The 25,847-nt window shown below is 42.2% G+C and overlaps 1 protein-coding gene across 1 annotated transcript in view; it reads left to right on the plus strand.

The window, feature by feature from the left end:
• Positions 1-25,847, plus strand: part of CSMD2 (CUB and Sushi multiple domains 2) — a 310,633-nt gene that overhangs the window by 68,935 nt on the left and 215,851 nt on the right. Inside the window, exons 4-5 of the mRNA XM_049820686.1 lie at positions 12,202-12,396; positions 19,141-19,348. Of these exons, the coding sequence (XP_049676643.1) occupies positions 12,202-12,396; positions 19,141-19,348 (403 nt within the window). The remainder of the gene's footprint in view (positions 1-12,201; positions 12,397-19,140; positions 19,349-25,847) is intronic.

The raw sequence follows: 25,847 nt of genomic DNA on the forward strand, positions 1-25,847 counted from the left end.
AAATGAAAACTTTCTAGAGCTTGAAAAAGCATGGTGTTATTCTTTTGAGACTATAGGTTGCAATGAAAGCATACAGGCTGTGCTGCTGCCTAAATAGATCTATTTTTATGGCATTTCTGGCACAAGTGAAGAATCCGTTATCAGAAATCCCATGAGAACTAATGCTAAATAGGCTTCCAGCCTGGCTGACCAGTCCCCTGAGCTGTAGGTAATGCCTAAATGTGCTTTTAACATATAAAATATTATATAAATGCCACATGTTGTTAAGCTCTCTGTTATGTCTCCGTACTGTGGAATATATCCAATTTCATTTGAGCCTCGGGTAGCTTTCCAGTGCTAGCAAACTTTGTCATGGCTGAAATTCTACCAGTCTGGAATCCTAGTGAGAGCAAACCTGACTGCTTGTCTGCCTGTGCTGCTTGCCCCTTAAGGGGTGTTGGGCCAAGCCCAGCTGAGGCTCCTTATTCTGGTTCCTGATCTCCTGGGAGCTCCTCGGTGGGACCCGTGGGACCTGCTTCATCTGCAGGGGAGTTGGGGCAGGAGTGGGGAGGCGAAAGAAGCCAAGGAAAAATTGTGAGTTGAGCGAGGCTTTTTAAAGCTTTGATCAAGAGAATAGGTTTTCTGGTTGGAGGTAAAAATCTGGTAGAACTTCTTCGTTTATCTGGTGGAAATGATGCTTTTTGGGAGAATTTGGGTGCGGTGATTTGGAAAGGACGGCGGGGGTTATTGGGTGAAAGTGTTTGGCTAGCCTGTGGAGCAAAAACTCTTAAGAACTACTAGCATTACCTTGCCTTCGGAAGATGAGAAATTGAGGTGGGGATGGGGTTGAATGGCAGGTGTAATCCCGTAACTGAGAAAGTATGTTTATCCTTGCTTATGAAATTTGTTTTAATTTTCTTATATTCTTCAGTTGTTTAGTCCGTGTGTAGGCCTCTGGCAGTAACACAACATGGACCAAGACCACCTGTCATGTATTGGTACTCACAGGCTGTAGACCTTGTTCCGGGGACTGCCTTTCCCAAATATCAGGGTTCGTAAGAAGGGAGATGCATCTTTTGCCTCTGTGGGAATTGCCTGATGAAGCTGGAAAGAAATGTGCTGTAGGAGAATAGCAGTTTCTTTCTGGTCTTCCAGTGTGCGGTGTTGGTTTTCTTCTGACTTGTGGCACAACTACTTCCTTGACTGCAGTAAAGCCTTTCAGCATTTACAGAAGCAGGTGGGTGGATGCCCTTAAACATCACTAGAAGTTTTTTCCAATTACTCTGCTGTAAGTGACGGAAGGTGTGCAGCACACCATCTCTCTTGTGGTCACAGCAGTGTGCAGTTTCTCATTTCAAGACAGTTTACAAGATGCTGAAGCTGTCTGGAAAGCTTCAAGTGTTGCAGTGTACAAATCTGCACTTCAAAGATGCTCTAGTGGAGGCTAACAAAAGTGTTTGCGGTGGGGAGTTCATTACTGAAAGGTTACTTACGTAACTTTCTCCCTCCTTTGTCGGATGTCTGCAACTTTTTTGTAAAGTAAGTCATATTCTGAATGTTTTTTTGATGTCAGCAGGAGACGGGACTGAGAAGTGGCTGTAATCCTGACTGTGTGGCAGTTAAGTCCAGCAGTTGCTTTGTGCTTTGGAAGAATGGAAAGGTTTAATCTGCAACCAAAGTAGTCTTTCTCTCCTACTGCTCTGATCTTTAGCTTGCATAAGACACAGCCTGCTGTGCCGCTTTGGAATTTATTTAATAGCTCAGTTGTTTGGACATGATTAAAAATATAATGAATGGAATGAAGCAGTAAGATGAACAGCTCATAAAGGGTTTTAGTCTAAAAATATATGTTTTGGCTCAGCTAGTATAGTGAAGACTGGTGGCAGTCACAGAAAAGTCCACTGCATGAATCTCTTACAAGCTTTAGTGAGCTATTGCTGAGTGTGCGGCTTATGCGTTGCCTTCTCTAGTTTATCTTTTACAACGGGCGCTGTTTTTTATCGCTCAAATGTTGCTTTGACTTCCTAGCATTTCCCCTATGAGTGCCTGACGCATAGCTCCAGAGAAAAAAAGGTTTTACTTTTTATAGATTGAATTGCATGTCAAATAGGTGCCATGTAAATTCTTCTTTCCAGGGTGAGTAATTGAAGGGGTTGAACTTCCATGCTTTGCCTGGATGTGTTTTGGCTGTTTGAAGGGTTCAAGAGCTGAAGACTGGTTTAGATTAAGATTTAGTGTTTTCTTAATAGAAAATGTTCAAGGCGTAAACTGATAGTCACAGAAGCTGGGTATTATTCTCTTCTGTGGTAGACAGGTTAAGGGAACTGTCTGTAATAAACAGATTTTGCTCCTTTGCCTTCCTTTCAGCAGTGGTAGCATCTGCAGTAGAGAATGCAAGGTTGGGCGGGTGAGCGTGTCTGCTTCCCGTACTTGCCACCTGAAGTTTAAGTAGGGTTTGCATCTCTGCCCTTAGAGAGGGTAACCTTGTGTTGCATATAAACAGTGTAACTGAAAGTAGCAAGGAAAAATGGAAGTAGAAGAAATTATTTTTGAGATGTTTCATGTTGAATGTTCAGTGAAGTGCACCTTTTTTCTCTCCTTGTTATTGGCCTGTGGGAACCTAACGTGGTATTTTTGTGGTTACATTTGAACTCTTTCAATATGATCCTTCTCACTGTAGAGTTGTATTATCAAAGACAAAACATTCAGTTTTAGTGTCAGTGATGTGAAATTTAAGCAGCATGTAGGTTTGCGCTGTGTAGCAGAACAAGATTCAGGCCAGTTCTGAGATTGAGGTGTCTTCTGGGTTCAGTCCCAGTCCTTTCTCTTTCCGTTAATGGTCTTTGAGTGGCCTTTAAAGCAAACTTGTATCCTGTTTCCATGACAATACTTATACAATAGATGCCTTTCTTGTAGCATGTATATATGGATTTTACATTTGTATCATCTCTTTGCATCAATTCCTGATATATTTAAGGTAGTCTTGAACTATTTGGACCATCATACTCTTCTAGATAGAATTTAAAGGAGCATTTTTGGATAGATACACGCCTAACCTTTGGGTAAAGCTCCACAGTATCTTGTTTGGAGAGAGAAGAGTGAATGAGGTAAACTTCTGTTTTGCTGATGAGTAAAGTAGAAGGACAGGAACATTCATTGCGTGGTAGGTGTTCTCTCCGGGCTTCCCTGCATCCCGCATTTTGTTTTCTTCAGCTAGAAGATGGGTTTTGTTTGGGAGAACTGGTGCTGTGTGCCCATGCTAAAGATTGCGCTAACAGCTATCAGATGTTTTCATCTATGAAGTATGGCTAGCAGCCACTCCAGCTGTAGAAGCGTTAAGTGGGTGACTGGGCGTTTCTCCCTCCCTTTCAAATACATATGTCAGTGCAAAGGTCTCCAAAGTGGATGGTAGTAATCTAAATTGGCAGGCAGGCTGCAAGTGTCCCTGTAGGGTCTGTCTTGCAACTGGCCTGGCAGCATGTGAGAGGCATACAGTGCAACTCAGCCATGCCTTGTCTAAAAAGAGCATGAAATTACACCCATGTCCTTCAAGCCACATGCTCAGAAGTGACAGGCAAGTCACCTTCCAACTTAAATTGAAGATATTTACTGCAAACGACCAGTCTTCATATCACTCAGAGAAAAACTAACTTGAAGAATGCGGTGCGTGGTTATTTGTTAACGTGCTTTGGTTCCGTATATGCGTGGTGGTGTTTCTGTAATGAGCTGATGGATCTGGAAGCAGATGATGTTCCCCTATTTGCAGTAACAAAAGGACTGCAGGAGGGCTCTGCTGCAGGCTCCCTCTCAAAGCAGGAGTGTTGACCAACACTAGATCAGGTCGTCTGTGCTTTTGTTTGGCTGGATCTTGAAAATCTCCGAGCACGGTGATCCTGCAGAGTCTCTAGGAAGCCCGTTAGCATGCTGTACTTACCTTCTACTGAAGGATATTTTCTTCACATCCACTCTGAACTCTGAAGTTACGATTTTTGGCTGTTGATTTTTTTTTTTAAACTAGTCCTGTGGGCATTTCCTGTTTCGCCTTCCCTGCCTGCTTTAACCTTAGCTTGCGTAAATGTCCTTTGAATGTCCATTAAATAGGTTGGGATGTATGAAAGAAAAGATAGGGCAGGTCTGAGCACCCAGATCCACAACATCTACCTTTGAGTAACAGACAAGGATTTGAAATCGGAGTAAGGTCCTTGAAATCAGAATAAGCTCTTGCTTCTGCATGTAGTCAGGCACTGGGAAGATCCCATGTGGGACTAAAAACTTGTTCTCTGAGATGAGTGCACGTTATTGCATAGCTTGCAAAATTATGCTTGTGGCAAATTTTGCAAGATAGGCACCTGTGAATTTAGGAAACAGGACTGAGCCCTAGGCATGTTTTTATGACATAATTAGATCACTTTAGCTTTGTTTTCAGTGAAGAGGATAAAATTACCCTCTAGATTTTTTTGATCAGTTATGACCGCAAATTAATAATGAATCACTAGTGCCGGAAGCAGAAGACTACCTAATTGCTACGGCAGCTCAGTGGACTCTTTCGTGGCACCATTCTTGAAGTATATTTGCTTTCTGGTTATTGATATGAGGTGTCTGCACTGTGAGCTCAGCATTCCTGGTTGCTTTTATTATTGACCGTTCTCCTCAACGGTATAGTATTTCACCTTTCCTGTTCTCAAGGGCATTTCCCCACAAACTGTGCGCTATCGCTGATTAGTTAGTATACTGCTCTGTCAGGTTGATGTCCCAGTTAGTTATGCTTACAGTATTGGCCATTATGTGGTACTGAGTAGCCAAGCTTCCTGAAGAAGGTACAGAAAAGGTAACTGTAAGAGGGAATAAATTACAAAGGCAGTTGAAAAATGGAAACAAACTAGTTTTTCCATGCTTACTTGGGGGGGTGAGCCAGACCTCGTGCAGTTTGAGTGGATGCTGAAGCAACTGGAAGCTGTCAATTACTGGATTTTCTGGTCCCATTTCTGAGGAAATGGGTTATTCATGTTTTAACTGCAGTATAGTTGAGAACTAACTCTGTCTCGCTTGGGAAGACGAGTGGGCTGCTGCTTGGAGCAGGAGCGTGGTGTGTGATCCCCAGCTGCCCCTCCAAAGGCTCCTGAAAGCCAGGAGTGAGCGGTAGGAAAGATGCGTGGAAGCCACTAGAATAAAGAAAATGGAGCTACCTGTGGTGCAGGTGTGAAGGCTCGGCAGGTCTGTGTGTTTGGGCACAGGGATCACGGAGTGCTGTAGGTGAGACCTGAGGAGCACCAATGCTACTGGGTTCCCAGCCGGCTCAGGCCCTGGCAGGGGCTGCTACTGCCCTGCGCTTTGATACCTGCCGCTTCCAGACAAGCGGGTGAAAAAACTAGGAATGATATGTTGTGGTGAATGCCCTTCCTCTGCTGTGAAATATTTATTAAAACAGATGTAGTTGGCTACAATTTCTGTTTCTGGGTAATCAGCCAATAGCTAGAGGAGATCAATAAGCAGATAAACAATGTGATCTCTAAAGTTGGAAGTGGCTTTTTTTTAAACAGAACAAAGAGCGCTCCCTGTCCAGGGACACTCTCCAGCAAAATGCAGAGCAGATCAACACTGGCACCCAGTGTCTAGATAGAATCAGTTCAAATCTGGGTTTCCAAATCTGACACCCTTTTTTCACACTGACTCCTTGCCTTTCAGTCTTGATGTGCACAGTGGAGCGAGGTGCTTAATCTGATATGGCAGCTGAACTCTCTGGGGCTGCAGTTTTAATTCTGCTTTCGTTTGGTTCCTGCAGTCGTCTTCTGGTGCTGATAACCACTGCAGAATTGCTTTTCTTGGCTTGTCTTTTATGTTACAAAAAGATGCAGGTCTTTGTTTCCCTTGGAATGGTTAACCTTAGTTCAGGGAGGAAGAGAGAAAACAAATGTAAAACCACCCTCCTCCCTGGGGAAGTTTTTTCAAGTTACTCTGCAGCTGTTAAATGCCAGTTCAATGAAGCCTTTAAACATACACTTAAATCCATTCCTGCTAAGCAAAACACTTAACCACATACTTTAAATTAAGCTTGTGTTCAAGTGTTGTTGCACTGAAAAGCAGCAGGACTAGAGCATGTTCACAAAGATAAGCACATTCTCAAGTGCCTTCCTGATTAGGCTTCTGATGCAGGAGAGCATCCCAGGTTGGGATGGTGTGTGAGGACCACTGGTTCTGGAAACGAAGCATCTGCTGATGTCTAGGCATCTGCCAGCATGACGTTGTTCTTCAGGGCCCAGCAAAAGATTTCTCTAGGCAGGCTTCAGTATCTGTATCTTCATTCTAGCCAGGCTTCCTGTGCTGTGCTCAGCAAGTTAATGACGTTTATTTGAAAGTATAAATAATGAGTGGCATTAAGTCCCAAATGTTAAGGATCCCTGCTCACTGCATCTCTGAAGATACGTGGGATTGTTTGTTGCCGTATCTCCCATAATCTTACTGCTTTCATGTTTCGAATCTATTGCTATTACTGTAGTGGGATGACTAAATCAAATCTAAAGTAATCCTCTCTCAGCTTGCATGGTACTCTTGGAGGTTGCACTGAAGTTGCTGTAGCACATTCCAGGAAGGTAAATTGAAAACTGAAAATGAATTTCCGAAAAAGCCCTAGAACTACTACCACAAAGATGATGGATGATGAACCATTCTGGTCTGTTATTATCCAAAAGTAACTATCTGGCTGTTTTTTAGTGAATAAAGAAATATTAGAGAGAAAAAATAGTTTCCATTTAGCTTTATCTCTGTTGGCTGTACTGGAAATGAATCATGACATAAAAAAGGATAAAGTAAAATGAAAAAGATACCATTTATTTCCTAGCACACACTGGACACTTATTCTGAAGGTTAAACTCTTCTGAACTAAACCAGATTGCACTAAAGCACTGGTGAAAGATACTAGAGAGTCATGGAGTATCCCCATGGTACTTGGCCCAAAAGTTATGGATGAAGAGGGAGAGGAAATTGGTCTGTGTGGATCTCTCCCTCCTGTTGGAGTTCACCTTGTGCTCGCCAAAGGTGCACTGTCCATGTCATGCGTAGGTGTTTCAGTGAATTTTTGAAGCTGTGATGGAAATCTTGGAGATATTCTCCTTAAAGGAATCTGTTTCTCTCTCTGAATTTCTAGGAAGGTAACAAATACAGTGCAGGTTGTCTTTTGAGTGAAATATCGCTCTGCCCAGCCTGGATCTCTAGCAGAAGCAGCCTTTCTGTTGATTCCCAGGGATATCTTGACTTCCAACCCTGGCTAGATTCAGGAAGTGCAGGAAAATACAAAGAAGGGTTAAAAAAGCATAATGGAGATTAGTTTGGAAATGAGTGTGCAGTGATGACTGAGCCAAGTAGTTTAGGTCAATGGTTTTGTTATTTTGCTTGGTCTATGTAGCATCCTTTCATTGGGATTTATGAATTATTCCTGCTGTAATAACTATTCAGGAGCTATAAGTGCCTGCTCTGGCATGGCTTACTTGCATGCGTTTTTTTTTTTTATTAGGAATGAAAATTAGGTGGGAATGAGGAGATAATGTATGGCCTCATACCATAAAAGTTGCATTCCTTGATAAGATTTCAAGGTTAGAACAATGATAGCATTGAAATATCTGTCGTAAACTACCATAGATAATTCAAGCAATAAAAATGCTTCTCTTAGCTATGTAAATAGGGTAATAGACTGGAATGCAGTATCTAGATGTATTAAATGTTGGGGTTATTTTATATTCCAACAATATAAACAGAGAAAATGGAGCTGAAGATTAATTTGAATAGGAAACAGGCAAGATTTCTCTTTGGAATGGTGCGCAACCCAGGGATGGATTTCAGTTTGTTTTGTTTGAAAGTACCTGATTTGGTAAGGTAGCTCGAAATGTATCAATGTGCTGAGCAAAAAGAGAAACATCTCTCTGCCTTTTTTTTTTTTTTTTTTTTTTTGGTCCCCCTCCCTTTTTCTCTCCTGACAAAAAGAGCTGTGGGGTTTTAGGAAAGGCTGATGTAATTAGGCTGAATGTGTTTTGATGGTGGGATGCTGTCCAAGGATGCGTTGAGTCACATCTAATGGCTTAAAAACTACTAATTAATTTCAAATGAACTGGAACAAGGAGATGCGACTTGACAAGTACTAGATTTTGAAAGCTGCTGATTTTGAAAACTTCCAGCATAGTGACCCTGGGCAAGGGGATGAGAAAAGTTGGGAACAGCCTGGTGAGCCTGTTGAAAAGGGGTAAAAATTGAAGTCCGTAAATGGTACGAAGACTCTGATGCAGATCAGCAATTCTGGTAGCTCTGTAGCTACTCTTTAGCAGCTCCCAGGAATGGGTGGTGGAAAATTCTCAAATCTGTGTTTCCATTTCCAATTTGTTCATTTTCAAGCAACAAGCTATGAAATCTGAGACACGCCTGTGGTCTTGTACTAATAGATCTGGCTCCATGAGGGAAATGCGTCTTCATTGCTCTATAAAAGCTACGTAGCATGCAAGATCTTTGATGATGATCCCAGGGTAAGATGAAGGGTGAGAGAGAAATAGGCGGAATGTGCGCAGGTTTCAAAGGATGGGACAAAAGGTGCCCAAACTGAAAGACAAGAGAAAACAAAAAAAGCAGAGGAAGTTTGGAGCAGAAGGGAGTGAAGTTGGGCAGAGGTTGGTCTCATGTCCTACGGATTTCTTTGTGACAAATAAGTGGATTTGAAGGATAGACTGAAAACTGCAGAAAGTGGGAGAGTTCTTGTTTTTGGTGCATTTTTTTCTGACTGATGTTTGCCATGCCCTGACACTTCATAGTTTCTTGCTGAAAAAATGCCATTTCTGCCTTGCTCTCAGATCATCGTATCTCGTGTTATCTCTTCAGACAGTTATAGTTCTCACCTAATCTCCTTTCTAGAGGTTCTGGTCTGGTTCTATTTGTGTTTGTGCTGGCAATTAACACACCATGATTACGGTTCCTCTACTGTGTCATCTTGGGGAGTGAGCAGTGGGCAGTATATCTGAATAGCGCTTGGGACAGTGATGTTTGAGGTATGTTGAGGGGCTCTCCAGGTGCAACTGCAATAGAATAATCCTATTTACTTTCTTTTGTCATAAAATAAGATAATGGTTTGGCAGCTGTTCAAATCAAGACAAATAAAATAGAGTGCTCTAAATTCATCATGGAGAGAAACAGACTTAGCTACAAAATGACTAACAGGACCTTCTATTCATCTTTACAAATCTGGTCTGTGGCTGCATTCATTTCCATACAATCACTAGAAAATATTATGTTGATTGCCGGGAACAAAGCTTTTATGAGGAGGAAAAAAATCCATGCTACTAATCTACAGTGGAATTGGTAAATGGGCAAGACAAAGCTTTAATAATATTATTCTGTGCGACATCTGATGTAAATAATACAGTTCTATTAATCTCTCAAGCAATCAGAGAGTCTGGCTGTTAGAGGCAGCCAAGTATGAGCAATAATATTATCTCTTCTTAGGAATGTCGGAGTAGAATCACAAATCCATTGCTGTGAAAGCGGTTGCTGCACCAGCTCAGGGAGTCACACTCGGCAGCGAACAAGGGCACGGCCTTCCCGTGCCGAGGGAACCGGCCGGGGGGTTTAGGAGAACATCTCCCCGCTCAGCACCCCGGTGGTTTGGATTCCCACCTGGCAGTCTGCTGTAGGGGGTTTGGGAAGCTGTGCTTTCTCAGGAAGCGCAGGTGTTGTCCCCTTTGACTCTTTTCCCTCTGTAGAGAAGGTGTACTTCATCAGCTCACGTTCGGTGCTGACCAAATTCATCTTCTGCGCAAGTGCCCCAAGGGCATGACTGACGGCAGATCCTCATACGGGCAGCTCTGGTGCTTTTGCTGAACCCAGCTCTGGAGGTAGCACCAGCCCCTGTGGAAGCAGTTCTTTTGGTCCATGAGGCAGTAATTTGAAGATGTGTTTGTCTTCTGCAGATTCACGGTGGTGGTTTGGTTTTTTTAATTAAAAAGAAAAAACAACAAACCAAGCGCTGATGCTCGTTGGTTCCTGCAGCAACCCCACTGAATCCAAAGCAGTCAAGGAGTTCATGTTGCCTCCCCCAAAAAGCGTGTGTATGTCGTCTGTCCTGTAACAAGATGTTAGTTAAGGCAGCCAAATGAAGCACAAGTTTTAAAGGAGATCCTGGTTTTCAAGTACGATTTTAAGATACGATGTAGGTCAGGGTTGTCTGATTCTTCACAGTTCATTAAGTAGAGAGCAGCTAGTGTTAGAGATTGACTTTTAAAAATGATAGATTTTTATTTATAGCAAAGTTCTAGTCATTAATTTTAAAGGATGGAAGCATAAAAGCAGGAATGGGTTCATTTTTTAAAAAAGTGACATTGGTAATTTAATTAAATTGGGGTTTTGAGTATCATTACAGAAAATGAAACATTAGTCCTACACTGCTTTTCAACCCATCTGACGTATTTAATAGCATCCCCCTGCTTACAAAACCTGCGTGGTCATTAATATTTTTGTGAGAGTTGCTACTGAACTTCCTAGCTCCAGGTGCTTTGTGGAGGATGTAAATAGTATTTTGGGGGAGGGAGGAAGGGGAAGAAATCCTGTCTGTCAGGGCTTGTACCTGGGTCCTGCTGTTGTGCAGTGGAAGGCTGCGTGGGGAGACTGGAGCCCAGGGCTGTGGCCCTGGGGTGCTGGCTGTGCTCTTAAAAAAAAAAAAAAAAAAAAGAATAAAAAAGAAAAAAAAACGGGAACTGAAGCAATGCAGGAGTCGACATGTATGTGCTATTAAAATGAATCAAGCTTAAGGTGCTAAGGTTGCATTTAATCTGGAAGTGGGTTAACTAGAAAACAAGGTGGTCGGTCTGGATGCAGGAAGCCTAATCCTATATTCATTACAGATTAGTCTTTTCGTTTCCCTCGCTGTGAGGGATACTGTCTGCGTATCTGCTGTAGAGAGCCCTCTTAGGGCACCTGAGCTCTGCTCCGAGGAGGCAGCTGGGAAGTTTCAAATCCCGACTCTAAGGCACCGTCCCACGGCAGGACAGAAAGGTAGCGTCTTTGCATCAGTTAATGTTAGCGATTTATGTTTCATTTCACATGCTTAGGCACAGTTCTGCTTCTGCTGCATGCTGTGTACGCTAGCATATCGTTTTTCCTTTTAATCTTCCTCTTTTCCTTGCAGAGCTGCAGACTAAACCTTCCTTTGCTTGTAGAAATTCATCTGGCTTTGTTCCTGTCCCTGACAAAATTATTTTTGATGATAAACCATCACTCAGCCTTGAATGACTGTGTTTTCCTTCCTCTGATGTTTCAGCCTTAACACAAAAGAACTATAATACAAGATGCTGTACAAGGGCCTGATTCAAATTTGATTAAGTCATTCTTAGTCTTGGTTGTCTTCATTGGGTTTTATAGAGGGCTCTAAAACCATGATTTGAGTGGATCTTTTTGGAGTGGCTTATGGGAACCCATAGAGTTTTAGTTAAATTCTCCGAAATGGCTGTATAGAGGCATTGGTTAAGGATTTACTAGCGTTTTAGCTGTAACTTCTCCATCTTAGTCAAGTATTCCATATTCTTTCTGATGCAAACTTTTGTTGGACTATATATATTTTGTCTTCAGTGCAGCTGGGTCCAGCTGCTTTGTTCAGAGTCCGGTTTGATGCATGCGTGAAATCTGGATTAAACATGCAGTGCAATGAAGTATAAATCCTGGTGGGCTGAACGTTGCGCTCTTTTTCTAGGTGGTAGTTGCTAATTACAGGTTTTGCTGTCTTCTGTGTGGTTCTGAGGTGTAATGTAACTCTGCTTACATTGCAGGGGCCTTTGAGGTGCCCGGCGAAGGTCTGTTGAAAAATGTTATTTCAAACAGGAATGTAATATCTCAATTCTAATCAACTGCAGTCGTGTTAAATAGAACTGGAGGGCGGCATAGGGAAGGGGGATGCTTGCTTTGGTTTAGAAGCTGGTAAAACTGGTCAGGAAAGAGTGGATCTTGTTTCTGACTCAGTAGCTTGGGGAGTGATTTTTGCTTCCTTACATATACTTGATAGAAATGGTACTTAAATGTTAACCCTAACTGGCATAATGAATTCTGGTGCAGTCCAGTAGGATGAGTTTTGTGATTATTTGCTCTTTACGTTTGAAGTGATGCGTTTACTTTGAAATGAGGTTTCCCTCTGGATTCTTCACCTGACAGCTCTGTTACAATGCACTGTCCCTAACCAAAAGCAACTTTCTTTGGCAGTTCTACCAAGTCATACGTGTGGAAATCCAGGAAGGCTGCAGAATGGGATTCAGCAAGGGACAACATTCAGCATCGGGGACAAAGTGAGATACAGCTGTAATCCAGGCTTCTTTTTGGAAGGACATGCGTTGCTCACGTGCCATGCCAATTCGGAAAACAGTGCCTCTTGGGATTTTCCTCTCCCCTTCTGCAGAGGTAAAGTGCCCTCTCTTCATCTGGAACAAGCCACAGTGAAACTGGATTTAATGAGCTGTTTGGGGTTGGGAAAAACTTCATCGACTGTAAGCTGGATTTAAAAGACTTGAAAACTAAACATGACATAGTTAATATTGAGGTTCCTTTTTATTGGATTCCTTAAAGCTGCCAGGGTTTGGGTGAATAATAGGAAGGTTATGAAGTGCTCGAAGTATTCAAAATGCTGCACAGCTACTTTAACTTCAATTTCTTCATCTAAGGTGGGGGTGGGGAGGAGGAAGCAGGAATATTATCCGTAAGACAAGGTACCTACCCAAGATCATGCAGGTTTTCTAGATCAAACAGTAGAAAATGAGACTGGATTTTCTGCTTTCTGCGACGTCAAGCTGGCTTCCCTGGTGGCACGTTCCGCAGTGATTCTGGTGCTTTGCCTGTAAAGAAATGTGAGTCTGTGCGGCATGCTGCTGCGCCGTGGGTTGCTGGCAGTGGGGCTGGCAGCCTCCGACAGGGGATGCGACATGGGAGGTAAAATCTGGCCTTTGTTTGAAAAGGCTGGCCAGCTTTCCTGTAAGCCCTTTTGGAGTAGGGAAACTTAGATTCCTTTATCAGTATAGAGAGCTTCTTGCTAATTCACTGGGGCCACAAGGGACTAGAGGGTCTGTAAATATACAAGTGTCTGTGTTGTTTTACCAAAACAGTTGCTGCTGCTTTGAAGTCTTTTCCCCTCAATTCCTTGTGTACTTCAGCAGAGCATCTTATATTGATTCTTTTTATTGACTCTGCTTGTGCAATCAATCAGCAGTTCTAAGTTGTAGCATAAATCTTGAATTTAAAGTGAGCAAATATTGTTTGCTTGGTGTGTTTTTAAATACTTGCTTGAATGAGTTACACAGCAGTCATGTGTGCTACTTAGTGTATTTCTTGTACACCTACCCACTGTTTGGGGACCAAGGGCTTTATACAACTGAAGGAGTGGTTCATACAGCCAAACTGACACTGGAGAGGGACAGCTGTCATTGCCATTTTACTATGATCAGTTATGATTCTTTGCTTTTCCTTCGAATTAGGACTCTTACTGTAAGATTTTTTAAAATTTTGTTTTTCTAATTTCACTGGCAGTCTGTGCAGGACAAACATTCACTGAAATTCAACCTTGAGAGTATGCAAAGCAATATCCTTTTTAGAAGAGAAGGAAATGATCTGTATTAATGGACCAGTGTTTCCTACAGTCTGAAAGCATTTCTCTGATAGCAGCCTTCCTTTGGAGGAAGGCAATATCTTCTTGCCCTGCTATTATTTAGACATTTGTGTAGTAGAGCCCAATAAGGGAGGGATTATCTTTTGACCCCAACAGGCGTTGAAGTCAAAGGTTGGCATCATTGTAATTTTTGTGATCCCTGCTGCAGATAGAGTAAAAGACTTTTTTTGCTTTTTTTTGTCTTGAGCTGCCAAACTCACTTTTAATATTAATGCTACCATTTCAATCTTGAATCTAGCAATGATGGTGGTGGCATATGATATACTTCAGAATGGAGGAATATTCAATTCTCTGGTGCTTGCATCAGTGCTGTGTGAAGTGCTCTGATGGCCGCAAAATATGTGCTTGTTAGGTGCACTTGTGTAGCAATGTGCCTGACGGTTCCTGGAGGTAGCCACTCCTTTTTACTAGATTTGGTCCTGATCCTTCAAGACTTTATCTCAAGTAAAACTTCCAAGGCATTTTTTTTGGAGGCAGGCACCAGAAATCTCATGTAACATTTATATCTGGTTCCAGGAAAGTAGAAAGTAGCAAAGACAGTGTGCAAATTGACTTGCTGAATTTGAAAACCAGCTGCACTCTTTCTACCATAAGTAGGCTTTCAGCAGTTAGACGTTCGTGCTTGGCTGATAAACTGGTGATACAGACTTCAGTTGTTGCAAGGGGCAAAAAGGTTTGCATACTGACAAACAGGTTTACGCTGCCTTCTGCAGGGATAAGAATGTTTTAAGAAATGCTGCCTGAAGAAGAATATATGTTTTCCTTGAGAGAGAAAAGACCTTTGTGGCCTATGTAGCTTACAATTAATTCTATTAATAGTGGCTTACTGGTATTTTTCACCTGGAAGTTTGTTAAATATATGTATTCTTTTCTTTTTTCTAATGTAAGTTGGAGATGGGTCATGCTGCTGGGTCAGATCCTGACAAATGGAGATGAGAAGTGCTTCTAGCTGAGCAGGTGTTAAAAATCTCAGGAGCTGCTATCTTGGGAATAGACTTGTCTAATGTCACTGCAATAGCCAGTGTTTGGTTTGGGGACTCTCCCCTTTCCTTCTTTTCCTCCTCTCCAGTATAGTGGCAGAGGTATGAGACAAGTGTTGAAAGCAGTGTGAGTTTATACCATGCGGATCGATACCCTCTTTTGGTTTCTTTATGCTCTTTTCTTTGTGCTTGTCTTCCTCTTTGTAACATCCTTTTAAATATATTGTTAGCCTTGTCTCTTTTCCAGTTTTTGTGCATTGAAATAACTGTAGATGCAAAGAAATGCATGGTAGAAAAGAATAAGAAACAAAGGTGTTTGAGAGGATGTGCCAGGACAGCAACACTTTGAAGGACTGGTGTGGCTTAGCTGCTTTTTCTTCAGAGGAGTTGTCTGCACTCCCTTTACTCAACTCTCCGTTTATAATTACAGGTTTTTTTAATAAAGGACAAGTGTAATCTCAATGAGAAGGCAGAGTAGGAAGGAATTCTGGGTGCAAAAAGAATGGCTTGGTGAAATGTGTCTTTGCAGAGCCACTGAGAGTAGCTAGTGCTGCAGCTTGCCAGTGGTTTTGAAAGCACAGTTATATCAAAATTGATTCTTGGACTCTCTGCTAAAAGAGACTATAAATTCAGTCTGCACAGACTTTGCTCTGGTGAGTTATGTTTCTTGCTTACGTGGCAGGAAGGATTAAAACTGCAGTGATCTCATTCAGGGAGCACCAAAGCAGCAGCAAATGACATCTCCACGCTGATCTGCAAAGTAGGAGAGCACAGAACTGGGTGGCAGCTGTGGCTGCCCAGAAGAGAAGCTTGGCTGTGCCTGGTAGACCATGTGTAACTTGGAAATTTGCCTCGAGGACTGAAAGTCCTCGGTGAGTCTGGGTCAGACTGTAAAATCTGGACTGAGCTGACATTTATCCCATGTATATAATGGGTGTCAGAAGTATCTGGAATGGTTTCTTCATTCCATCTTGTGTGTTTTTACATGCTTTCTGCACAATTGTTCTGTATTAACAGAATGAAACGTGGCCTAGTATTTAATCTAAAGGGGGCCTTAAGCTGAGTCCTACCAGTGTAGCTGTATTTTTATCTTGACAGTTGGTATGCTGGAGGCAAAACCCCAGCAGACTTGGAATGCTGTCTTCTGTTCTGCTGTAGCCATGGAAGGAACAACCCTTGCCTGAGTCAGTTGATTTCAAATAAAGCAAAATGTTATGTTTGAAGGACCAAAAGAATATCCAGAATCATCTGAATCTGTTTTGTAAAGCGCTTTCATGCGTGTGGAGAGAAGTGTTGCCCAGACTGTTTGCTGAATTTAAGTAGAACTGATAGGTTTATGATTCTGGTAGGCGGTTGAGTAAAAATTCAGTAAGCCGGCTGAAAAGTTGAGAACATTTGTGAAGCTACTTTTTAAACGTATCAAATATGCATAATCTCATTAAAAGTGGTCTGTTTTACTGTAACTCAAACAGCTGCTTAGACTGCACTGTGCCCAAAATAATTGAAGGGCTGTTCAAGAAGATTTTAGAAGATTGTAGAATATGTTTAAACAGTAACAATCTATACAAACTTTGGAAGTGTGTATTTAGAGGTGGATGGGAAGGGAATACGTTTTCCATTAAATACCTTTTGCAATGGCAATTTTTCAAGGAATTTAAATTAAAACCTCCCCTTTTAATTAAAAAAAAAAAGCCAAACCCACCATACCTTTGGCTAGATCTTCAGCTACTCTGTTAGCTTAGTCACTGTCCTGGTTTCAGCTGGGATAGAGTTAACTGTCTTCCTAGTAGCTAGTATGGTGCTATGTTTTGAGTTCAGCATGTGACCAGGACAGTCACATAAAAAAAAAATGTAGCTCCCTTGTTTAAGAATTCTAACACAGCATTAAGTCAAAATTCTTTAGCATATTCTCCGTCCCCTCCTGTATTCCTTCTAGTACAAGAACAACTTTAATGTACCAGATCCAGTCTCAGACTTCCCAGTCCACAGTAGTAAACGTGGCTGAGAACTTGCTGCTAGGAGTTGCTTCTTCTAAGCCCCCGTTGCATTTGCTCTTGGGTGTGTGTAAGGGTTCTGCGTACACCTGAGCTGCGCGAACGCACGATGGTAGTGAGAAGCACGTGTTTGGCCAAGAGCAGCACCTATGCCCTTGAACAGGGTGTTCGCATACAGAGGCTGGCTTGCTTGCAGATGTCTCATGGTAGTGGTGCAGGACCTTATTTGCAAAGATACTTTGAATAGTTGCCTAGAGCCAATAGCAGCCAGGCGACAATAATGTTTAACGTGTTATGTAGGAGATAGCTGCCCCTCTGGAGGTAAGGGTATCTTAAGAATAAATTGCCTTTTCAGATCCCCGTGCATTGCTGAAGCAGCTAATGACCTTGCTCCTGCTCTGTCTTGCTGCTAGGCATGCGGTCTGAGAGTTCACTGGCGAAGAATCTTTTTTGCGTCTATTTTTTTCTAGCATCTGCAGGGGCACTTATTCATGAGAAATTAAATTTGAACATACCAGTAAACTGCTATGCTTTTTGGCTAGAACCCATTCATCCTCTAAAAAGCATTTTTATTCTGTCTGTCAGAGGGAGGGGTTTGGAAGTAGCCCTTTTATTTTTTGCATGGACCTTCTTTGGAGGTCCCACTGTGGATGTTGTGTATGATGTATTGAAGTTTGAAGGATTTTCTGGTGCTTGGAGGAGATGTGAGATCCTTCAGCCTAAATTTATCGATGAGTCTAACTGCACTTCAGTGTCTGTGAATAACTTTTAATTCACTGACAATAGGATTGCAGCAAATAGATAACTTTGTTGTTAAATACCAGGGAATAGAGCATCGAGTTGGGATTTCAGGGGCCTCTTTCAGTCCTGGGTTTGGCTGCTAGAATGGCCCAGAAGTAGTTGCATGTCTGTCTGCATGTCTGGTTTTTTATCATATTTTTTTCTGCCTCTCCTGCTTGCCGTGGGCTCTGCAGTAATCAGCGATGCGCCATCCCAGTCTGAGCACAGAAGCAGTTGCAAAGGGCCATGATCTCCACTGGGGCTTAGAAGCATCAGTGCAACCTGTGTAGTGTGTTAATGCAGTACAAACAATATGTTTTAGCCTGGGGTGTTCTATCTCAATCACTTGCCATCAGTCACTGGGAAGCATGTGTCTTGCCTGTGCCTTCTGCTTGTTCAGGTGGCTGGCTGCACTGGGGTAGCAGATGGCCACGAGGAAGACAAGTTGGCATGTATGTTTGTCTTTGTCTTTCAAGTTCCATGAGTTAGAGGCTGCAAATTTCAGCTCTGGTGATAGCACAAGACACTTAATTCCTGAAAAAGTCTAAAAGCTAAAGGATCCTCCTGAGCAGCCCTGCAGAATTGTCCTGCCCTTTCCTTAGGTGCTGATGACCCATTGTGCTTAAGAAATGTTCTCACCTGTGTTAAATTTCAGTTTGGAAGGTGGTGGGGGTTTTTAATAGTTCGTAATGAGAATAAGTGTTTATAATGTGAGGCCCTAAGCTCCTTGACTAAAGCATCTGAAATGCTGCTCTGTAATACATGTTGTAAAGTTAACAGGCTTTTCTTAGCAGCATTCCAAATAATGCTGAGCTGATGCTGCGCGTACGAGAGCAGTGAGCTGCCCTGGCACTAGACAAATTAATTCTTGTCTTCCTTTATCTTCCTACCCATGTTTGCTTTAGATCCTCCTCCTTTAATTGTTTTAATAGCTCCTGGTGATAAAATTCAAGTTGTAAAAATGAAAAAACCTGCAGCAAACAGGAGATCCAATGAGGAAATGTCACTGCTAGATTTCTGAATGAGTGGTTAAGTTTTTACCACTGTGATTTTTTGTAACAAGGTACATTTCCGTAAGAAATCAGAGCAAAGAAAGACGTGTAAGGCAGGTATGTGGGATAATCCACTCCTTTTCTATTAGATTTCTATTAAATACCGTGTTTGTACTCTTAAGTACTGTTGTCCCAACCCTTGGTGGGTTTCTGTTGCTGATGAAGGTGCTGAGATTTATGTGAGTTGGAAACCAACCACTCTCCCTGCTTCTCAGTCACTGAATTCCTGGTGATTTCCCTCCGGCTTGGCTGGCTATGCAGGTGGGAGGAAAGTTGCAGAAAACATCTCAGAGGACCCTAATCGGGAATAAGGGATGGAACAGAAAACACAGGCAACAACATGAGGAAATGGTGTCCTGACAGCGAGACGTGTTATGCTGAGAACTGCCTTCCCAGGGAAGTGGTAGAAGCTCTGTCACTTGGGGTGTTGAAAATTAGACTAAAGAAATCACTAGTAAATGTATGGTGGGGAATAAGCTGGTACTTGCCAGGAGACACTGGCTGACCTAATAGGATTTTGCGTCCCTAGACATCTTTGTTCCTTAATAGGGTGTGGTAAAACACACCCTGACAAAAACAGTGGGGCTTTTAAAGCTTTGCTTTGAGTTTGGGCTTACTCTTTTTTGATGTACTGCTTTGTGCATTTCAGTAAAATCTGATAACTTGCGTTCTGTTTCCAGCTGATGATGCTTGTGGAGGGACTTTGCGGGGACAGAGCGGAATAATCTCAAGCCCTCATTTTCCTTTGGAGTATGGCAATAATGCGGACTGCACATGGACTATTCTCGCTGAACCTGGAGACACTATTGCTCTGGTTTTCATGGATTTTCAACTGGAAGATGGATATGATGTTTTAGAAGTTGCTGGAACAGAGGGATCTTCACTCTGGTAAGTTACTACTGGCCATACTTTGTTGTGGTCTGTACAGTCATGTATTACCTGCTGACATTTTGTGTGCAGAGATCCAAACTTCATAGGATGTTCAGAGTGAACAGTTTGTGCCTGAATGAGGGTAGTTCCCAGTTATTCCCAGGCACGGGCTGTAGCTGCTACCTTCTAATGAAACTCCCTGGGATGTTTTTTATTTGCTCGGTAAACTTTGTAGTGACTGTTGTCTATTTTACATTATGTTCTCTGCCGTAAGATTTCTTAGCGTAGCTGGTTAGAAGAAATAAAGAATTTAAAACCAAAACACCCAACACTTCAAACCCCAAGAAACCCTGCTCGGACATTGTCATGCTCAAACCTTGTTTTTGCTAAATTGTTTTCTGATTATCGCTAAACACGTTACTGGCAAGTTGATGTACTGTTAATGAACTTTCGGCAAATGTTTCTACAGATCAGTTTGTCCTTTGGACAGAAGGCTGTGTATAGAATTTCAATATCCCTCTCACCCCATTGTTTGAGCAATGCTTTCAGAAATGCTTTTATGTGTAATAAATGCCACACTGACTTTTTTTAATATATAAGAGCTACCCAGATGATCAGTGCTATGAAGTCTGAAGTGAGGGCTTACAGAAGGAATTTGACATATTGGTTATGTGGCTTTTTATAGCAAAGGACAGCTCTCTCTAGTTGATCTAGGCACTGTGATTGCACTCAACAAACAGTTAAAAGTCCTAACTAGCAGCAAATGCAAGGGAGTAGTCTTAAACCCAACATCCCTCTGGAAGGGGAAGAATTAAGCATTTGAAATAATTAGGTGTTGCCTGGGATTATCAGCAGGAAGTTAAATTACGATTATTTATGAGGATTCTCTCGCAGCCACAAATAACATTCATTTCAGTAATTTATACTTGCCTGGCAATTATGGGGGAATAGGATTTGACTGTTTAGGATGTGTTGATGTGAGAGAAGTTGCCATTTACCATGTACCAATTGTTTACTGTTCCCAGGACCCCTTTCAAAATTAGATGTTGCAGTTTCATGAAAAAAACCCCTGGTTTTATTAGCATGCATTAATATTTTTGGGCACTATTAGTTTTTAGCCATTATGTACTGCAGTGAGGATCAGTCATCTGTGGTATGTGGTAAAGATGAATGTAGCTAGTTAAGAAACATTATTCAGCCTGGAGGTGTTGCCAGTGCAGCACTGTGTCTTGTCATATCAAAAATAAAACAATGCCTGTCAGAGTGAACCTGCTGGAAAAAAATTAATAAAGTACCCATAAATACAGCATGGTAGAAATTTAAAAATGGCAAATGTGTCTTAGAAAATTAAGCCCTTTGACTTTCAGTAGTACATGTACGTGCGCACGCACTCTTTTAAAAAGGAGATTTAGTAGCTCTTTTAAAGGTAGTATGTTTTACAGATGTCAGTTTTGGGGGCTTGTTAGAGGGAATAATGATGTATTTACTGTCCTTCTTCCCCCTTCCCCGCCAAGAGCCCATGTGCTGCATCTTTAATGATGCCTTTTCTCCAAATGTATTTTCACTGGGAGTTGGATGAACTCTGCGAGCCGTAACAGCGGTGGACTCTTGTTTGAATCAGCTGGTAGAGCAGCCCAGGCGAGATGCACCGTGTTGATGTGTGCAACACAGATCACACAAACATGGATTTCATCCAGGGCTCATGGAAGAAGCTGTTCCTGCTTTTTGAGGTTCATCCTGCACTTTTATAGGGCCATGAAATACACACAGGCAAGATAAACACGCCAGTCAATTCAAGGAGATCTCATTTAGTATTCTTGAGAAGTAAACTTTTCAGTCTCATAAGCAGAATTACAAAGAGTCTTATTTTGCATTTCATTTTTCAAAGCTGGCCTTCACAACTCAGAGCCTGATAATTAAATTCAGATGACTCATTTTTCCCTTTTTTTAATAATTTTTGCCCATGGGGGAAAAACACTGGAGCTCATATCTCCTCTTTAAACATGTTGATATGATTCAGCTTGAAAATATAGCTAAAAACCTTTTTCCCCTCTGTCTATGAAAACCTAGTTTTAATTATTGGTAATATGGCAGATAGACTTGCAGCCAAATAAACTATTCTATTGAAGTATATTGCAGCTAAATATTTCATTTCCTAAGCATTATAAATAGTTTTAATCTGGTCCAGAGATGTACACAAATAAACAAAATTAAATTTCATCTGGAGTATAATTCATATGTATTTTCAAGCTATGGAATATTGTATAATGGTAGTATTTACGAGACCACCACTCAGCACATTGAACTTGACTTGGCCTGCACTTAGTAAAAGATCTCCTGTGTTGTCATTTACCCTCTCCTTTTTAAAAACAGATGCTTTGTTGTTTTTTAATGACCCAGGTTCCCTTAACCTCCTGCCTTCCGCGGTCGCTACAGCTGTATCGGCTGCGTTGCACGTTGATCTCGGCGCACACAACTGCTCCCCAGAGAATCCCGTTACGAGTTTCATTTGGTGCCCGACCTGTCGGATGTGAATCCTGCAATAAGTCTTGAAAGGGAAAGGGCATTGCAGGTCTGAGCATCCATACGTCAAGCAGAGCAATAGAGGTTGAGTAGCTATTTGAGACATATTAATAAAATAACACATTTACAGCTCTTTTAACTGCTATTGCAGTTTCTGTCATGGGACCTTGGGACTAGATTTCCTTGACAGGTGAGAAATAAAATTCTGCTGAGCAGAGAACGGGAGGAGAAAAAAGTAGCAGCGTGAAAAAGAGCCCGTCAGATTAGAAAGGACAATGTGGGGGGTCTCCAGGCTAGAAAGAAAAATTGGAAGGATGGCAGTAGCTGCCCTGTTCTTCTTTGAGGTCAGCTGGAGTGGCCATCCTAATCGTGGCCCTTCTCTACTAGGGCAGGGATGCGCTGGACACAGAGAGGCATATGGAGTATGTATGTTCTGGTATGTCATTATTCCCTGACTTTTTTCTGTCTTCAAGACTTGGGGTTCTCTTCCCCCTCATTTTGTACTAGCTGAGGGATCTGAAAGGATTAATGAAATTCTTCTCCGTAAATACACGTAGAAGAAGAAAATCCCTCAAAGCAGCTCGGGCTCTGGTCCTGAAGGGAACTGAGCTCTGTCGGTCACGTGCTTTGTGTCAGCCTCTGCTCAGAGCTGACTAAATCCCTTGGCTAGCACTTCTCAGGAATATCTGCTGATTACGGCTGTTCCGTGGTACCTGCTGTAAAGCTTTCTTCAGTGGCAAGCATCCCTGTGGGTGCTCAGCTTCTCTGAAAATACCAAGGCGTTTCAAGCTGAGCGCCTAAAACATCCCAGGACGGTGTCTGATGATGAGGTCCTGGATGGCGCTGAACCTGCTCTGTGTCCCAGCCTTGTCTTCCCCTTAATAGCACAGTGATGGCTCGGAAGCTTTGGGTAGGTTTTGCTTTAAAATCCTACCTTTGATCTCCTGCATGTTCTTCTGTGAGTCCTTAGAGAAGTTGCTTGGGGGATGTCTGAGGTGGCAGGATGGGAACTCCTGCGGGGTCGGTAGGAGCCTGGGTCCTGCAGCTCAGTACCGGTGGCTGTACCCTTTTGTCACACCTCCAGCATCGATCTCTCCCCTGAAGGTTTAGAGAAAGTAGGAATGTGCTGTGCAGCAGTTGCTTGGCTGCACTCTGAGCACGCTTTCAGAGAGGGTAAGTTTTTGCTTTGCCTGTGGCGGAAGAGGTCTGGATTTCCTACGTTGGTGCGTATTTGCTGCAGTTTAAGTATATGCAAACAATGAAAATATGGATGTCTCTTGCACTTCTTTCTATCATCTGTTTAGAGCTCATCTAGCTGGTCTGGGACCTGTATCTAATATTAGGCATAACGACTTGTATTCTGATTATTAAAGCATTGTGCTGCTGTCGCCAGAGAAGGTGGTGGTGTAGGAAATGACTAATAATCCAATTTATGTATGTGTGTTTACAGGAATTGACTAAGATCAAGTGTATGTTTTTCTGGGTATAATGCTGATATTTAGCAAAGAAGGTTTTGGCAGTCATTCCAATATAGCTGAAGCAGGCAAGATGGGTAAAAGACAGAAGCCTTCTTCTCGGGCTATGCAGAGCCGCATGTGACGGAGTTCCTCTAGAGCAGGGATTTTCAAAGTTGTGGAAATCTGGGAAGACAGTCTAATGTTTGCCATATAAAGGGTTTTTTTATGCTATTGAGTTGGAAAGTAGGAGGAAGTGAAGAGGAGACGCTGTAAGCTTCAGCCTGTCTGGTGAATGGGTAAGCAGCTAGTGATAGCCTTTCCCCCCAGAACAATGTTTGGTGCTCCGCGGATATTTGTTCCACCTATGAAACTATTTAGAAACCTCTGCTCCTGCCAAATGAATTAGTCCCATGACAAAACTAACAAGTATCTCATTTGTCTGAGTACGACAGACTGGCATGTTTTGAAGGTTCAGTAGATGTTTCTAATTTTCAGATGGGAAATGTACTTTGAGGTGTAGAGAACTTCTTCAATAATGAGGCTTTTAAAATCTTTTGTAGCTATGTTGCATTTTGCAACTGTATAGGGTAGGTGATGAGAATCCAAATTGGTAGGAGGGACAGTGAGTTTAGTTAGGAGAGGTGCTCCTGTTGCTACTACATCGTAGTGTGGTGATTTTTGGATCAAAAAATAGTACAGTATGAGAAGGGTCAGGACCTTTTTGGGCTGTTCTTCAGCCTTGTATTAGGTTCTAGTGCAGCAATTAACCCTCTTCCCCCTTGCTGTCCATAAACTTCACTTAATCTTCTTGCTTCAGCTCGGCTGAAACTATGTTACCTAGTAAAGCCCCTCATGGTATCATGCTGAGAAAGTTGTATGTTGACCTGGGAATATGATTTGCTTTTGTATTACTTCCTTCACTCCCTTGCTGCTGGGCCCTTGTTTTTCTATCAAAATGTTGAGCCTGCTTAGCCCAACCTGTAGAAATCCCACCATAGCTTGGGAATGGAAGCTGCTGTTGTTGCTTATCTTTTTCTTCTGAGCAATCCAGGCTGTGCCTATCCTTCTGAATTACAATCCACTATGGTGTGTTGCATTTCCTCTTGAACTTCATTACGTTTCTTGATTTCTTATTGCAACTCTTACTGACTGTGGCTACGTTTTTGAAAATTCAAATGCTTATCTTTGAAAGAAAGAAATGGAGCTGACAATTTCCAGATGCCACCCACTCCCTTTTATTTTTCAATGTTTCATGGTCTTTTAAAAACTGCTTTCTCTTCAGTTGCCTCTCTTGTGTATTTTGTTCCAGGAGGACATGAGCACATCCTGAATTGCCATATTAATGCAGAATCTTGGTCTGTGGTATCTTTCTTCCCTATGATCCTCCTACTGACTTAATTATTCTACTTTATGGAACACAAGTCTAACTTTAGGGGGGTTGCGTCATCTGTCATGTTGCCCCTCTGCTGCCCTCCCACTCTTTGAGTCTTCCCTTGTCATTTCCTTGGGAAACATTTCCTTGATTTTTTGTTAATAATCCCATTCTGAGTGAATGCAGTGGGAGAAGCAGGGCTTGAAGTGAGGAACTGCCAAATCGCTGGACTTCATTCCCGTCTGAATCCAGTTCCTCCTCTTCATTTTGCCTTTTCAGCCTTGGAGCCATATTTTGTGCATCTTGCACAAATGCTTTCCTTCTCAGGACTCTTTTTGCACTTAATTTGGGTAGAATTTGGCTTTACCTTTGTCTCTTAATTTCCTAGAAGCAAGGGAGCATGCCTTAATATGTTCATGTGTATTGTTTTGCATTACTGTTCTAGCACAACTGCCTTGTCTGAAGGCGACACAGGCATCTTGCTCCGCTTCAGATGCGCTGTGGTCCAGGTGTTGAGCAATGGGTGAAAACAAAAGGGACCATGTGCTGGAGTGAGCCTGGGAGGAGAACTGAGGACCTTTGGATTTAAGGTTCCTCTGCTTGGTTTTCTAACATCTTCCTTTCTGGAGCTGAGCCAGGAGACCCCTTTCAGATGTCAGCCCTTTCTGGAAAAGCATTTTGGAAGTTCTCTCTTGTTTCTGTTTTTGCAGAGAGTTGAGTTAGGGGGAAGAATGGTTTGAGGAATCACCTATGTTTCAGCAGCTCCTCTTAACTGTTGCTGACTTTATTTCTTTCCTTGTCATTATCTGCAGTTGACCTTTCCCTCCCCATCACCCTTGTCTATCTAAGTGGTTTCTAATACTCATTAAAGTTCTCCTATGCGAGATGTGCTTTGTGCTTCCTTCTTGATGCCAGTTATTTCGTACCACTGGCCAGGCTAATTTATTTGCACATCTTGTGCTCCATCTGTAAAAGATTAGAGTACCTGCGTTCTGGAAGGTCACAGTTTCAGATGATGGTAACGTTGGTTGGTGAAAAACTGTTCTCTATATGTGCTTCTAATGAACCAACCTATTTCCTTTATATCAAAGCAGCTTCTGATCCTTAGATAGCTGTCTCGGAGCTTTTAGCATTGTATTTTCATCTCGGACGTGAGTCGATGTCT

This window comes from Accipiter gentilis, chromosome 17 (genome assembly GCF_929443795.1).
Source record: "Accipiter gentilis chromosome 17, bAccGen1.1, whole genome shotgun sequence".
Taxonomy (NCBI): domain Eukaryota; kingdom Metazoa; phylum Chordata; class Aves; order Accipitriformes; family Accipitridae; genus Astur; species Astur gentilis.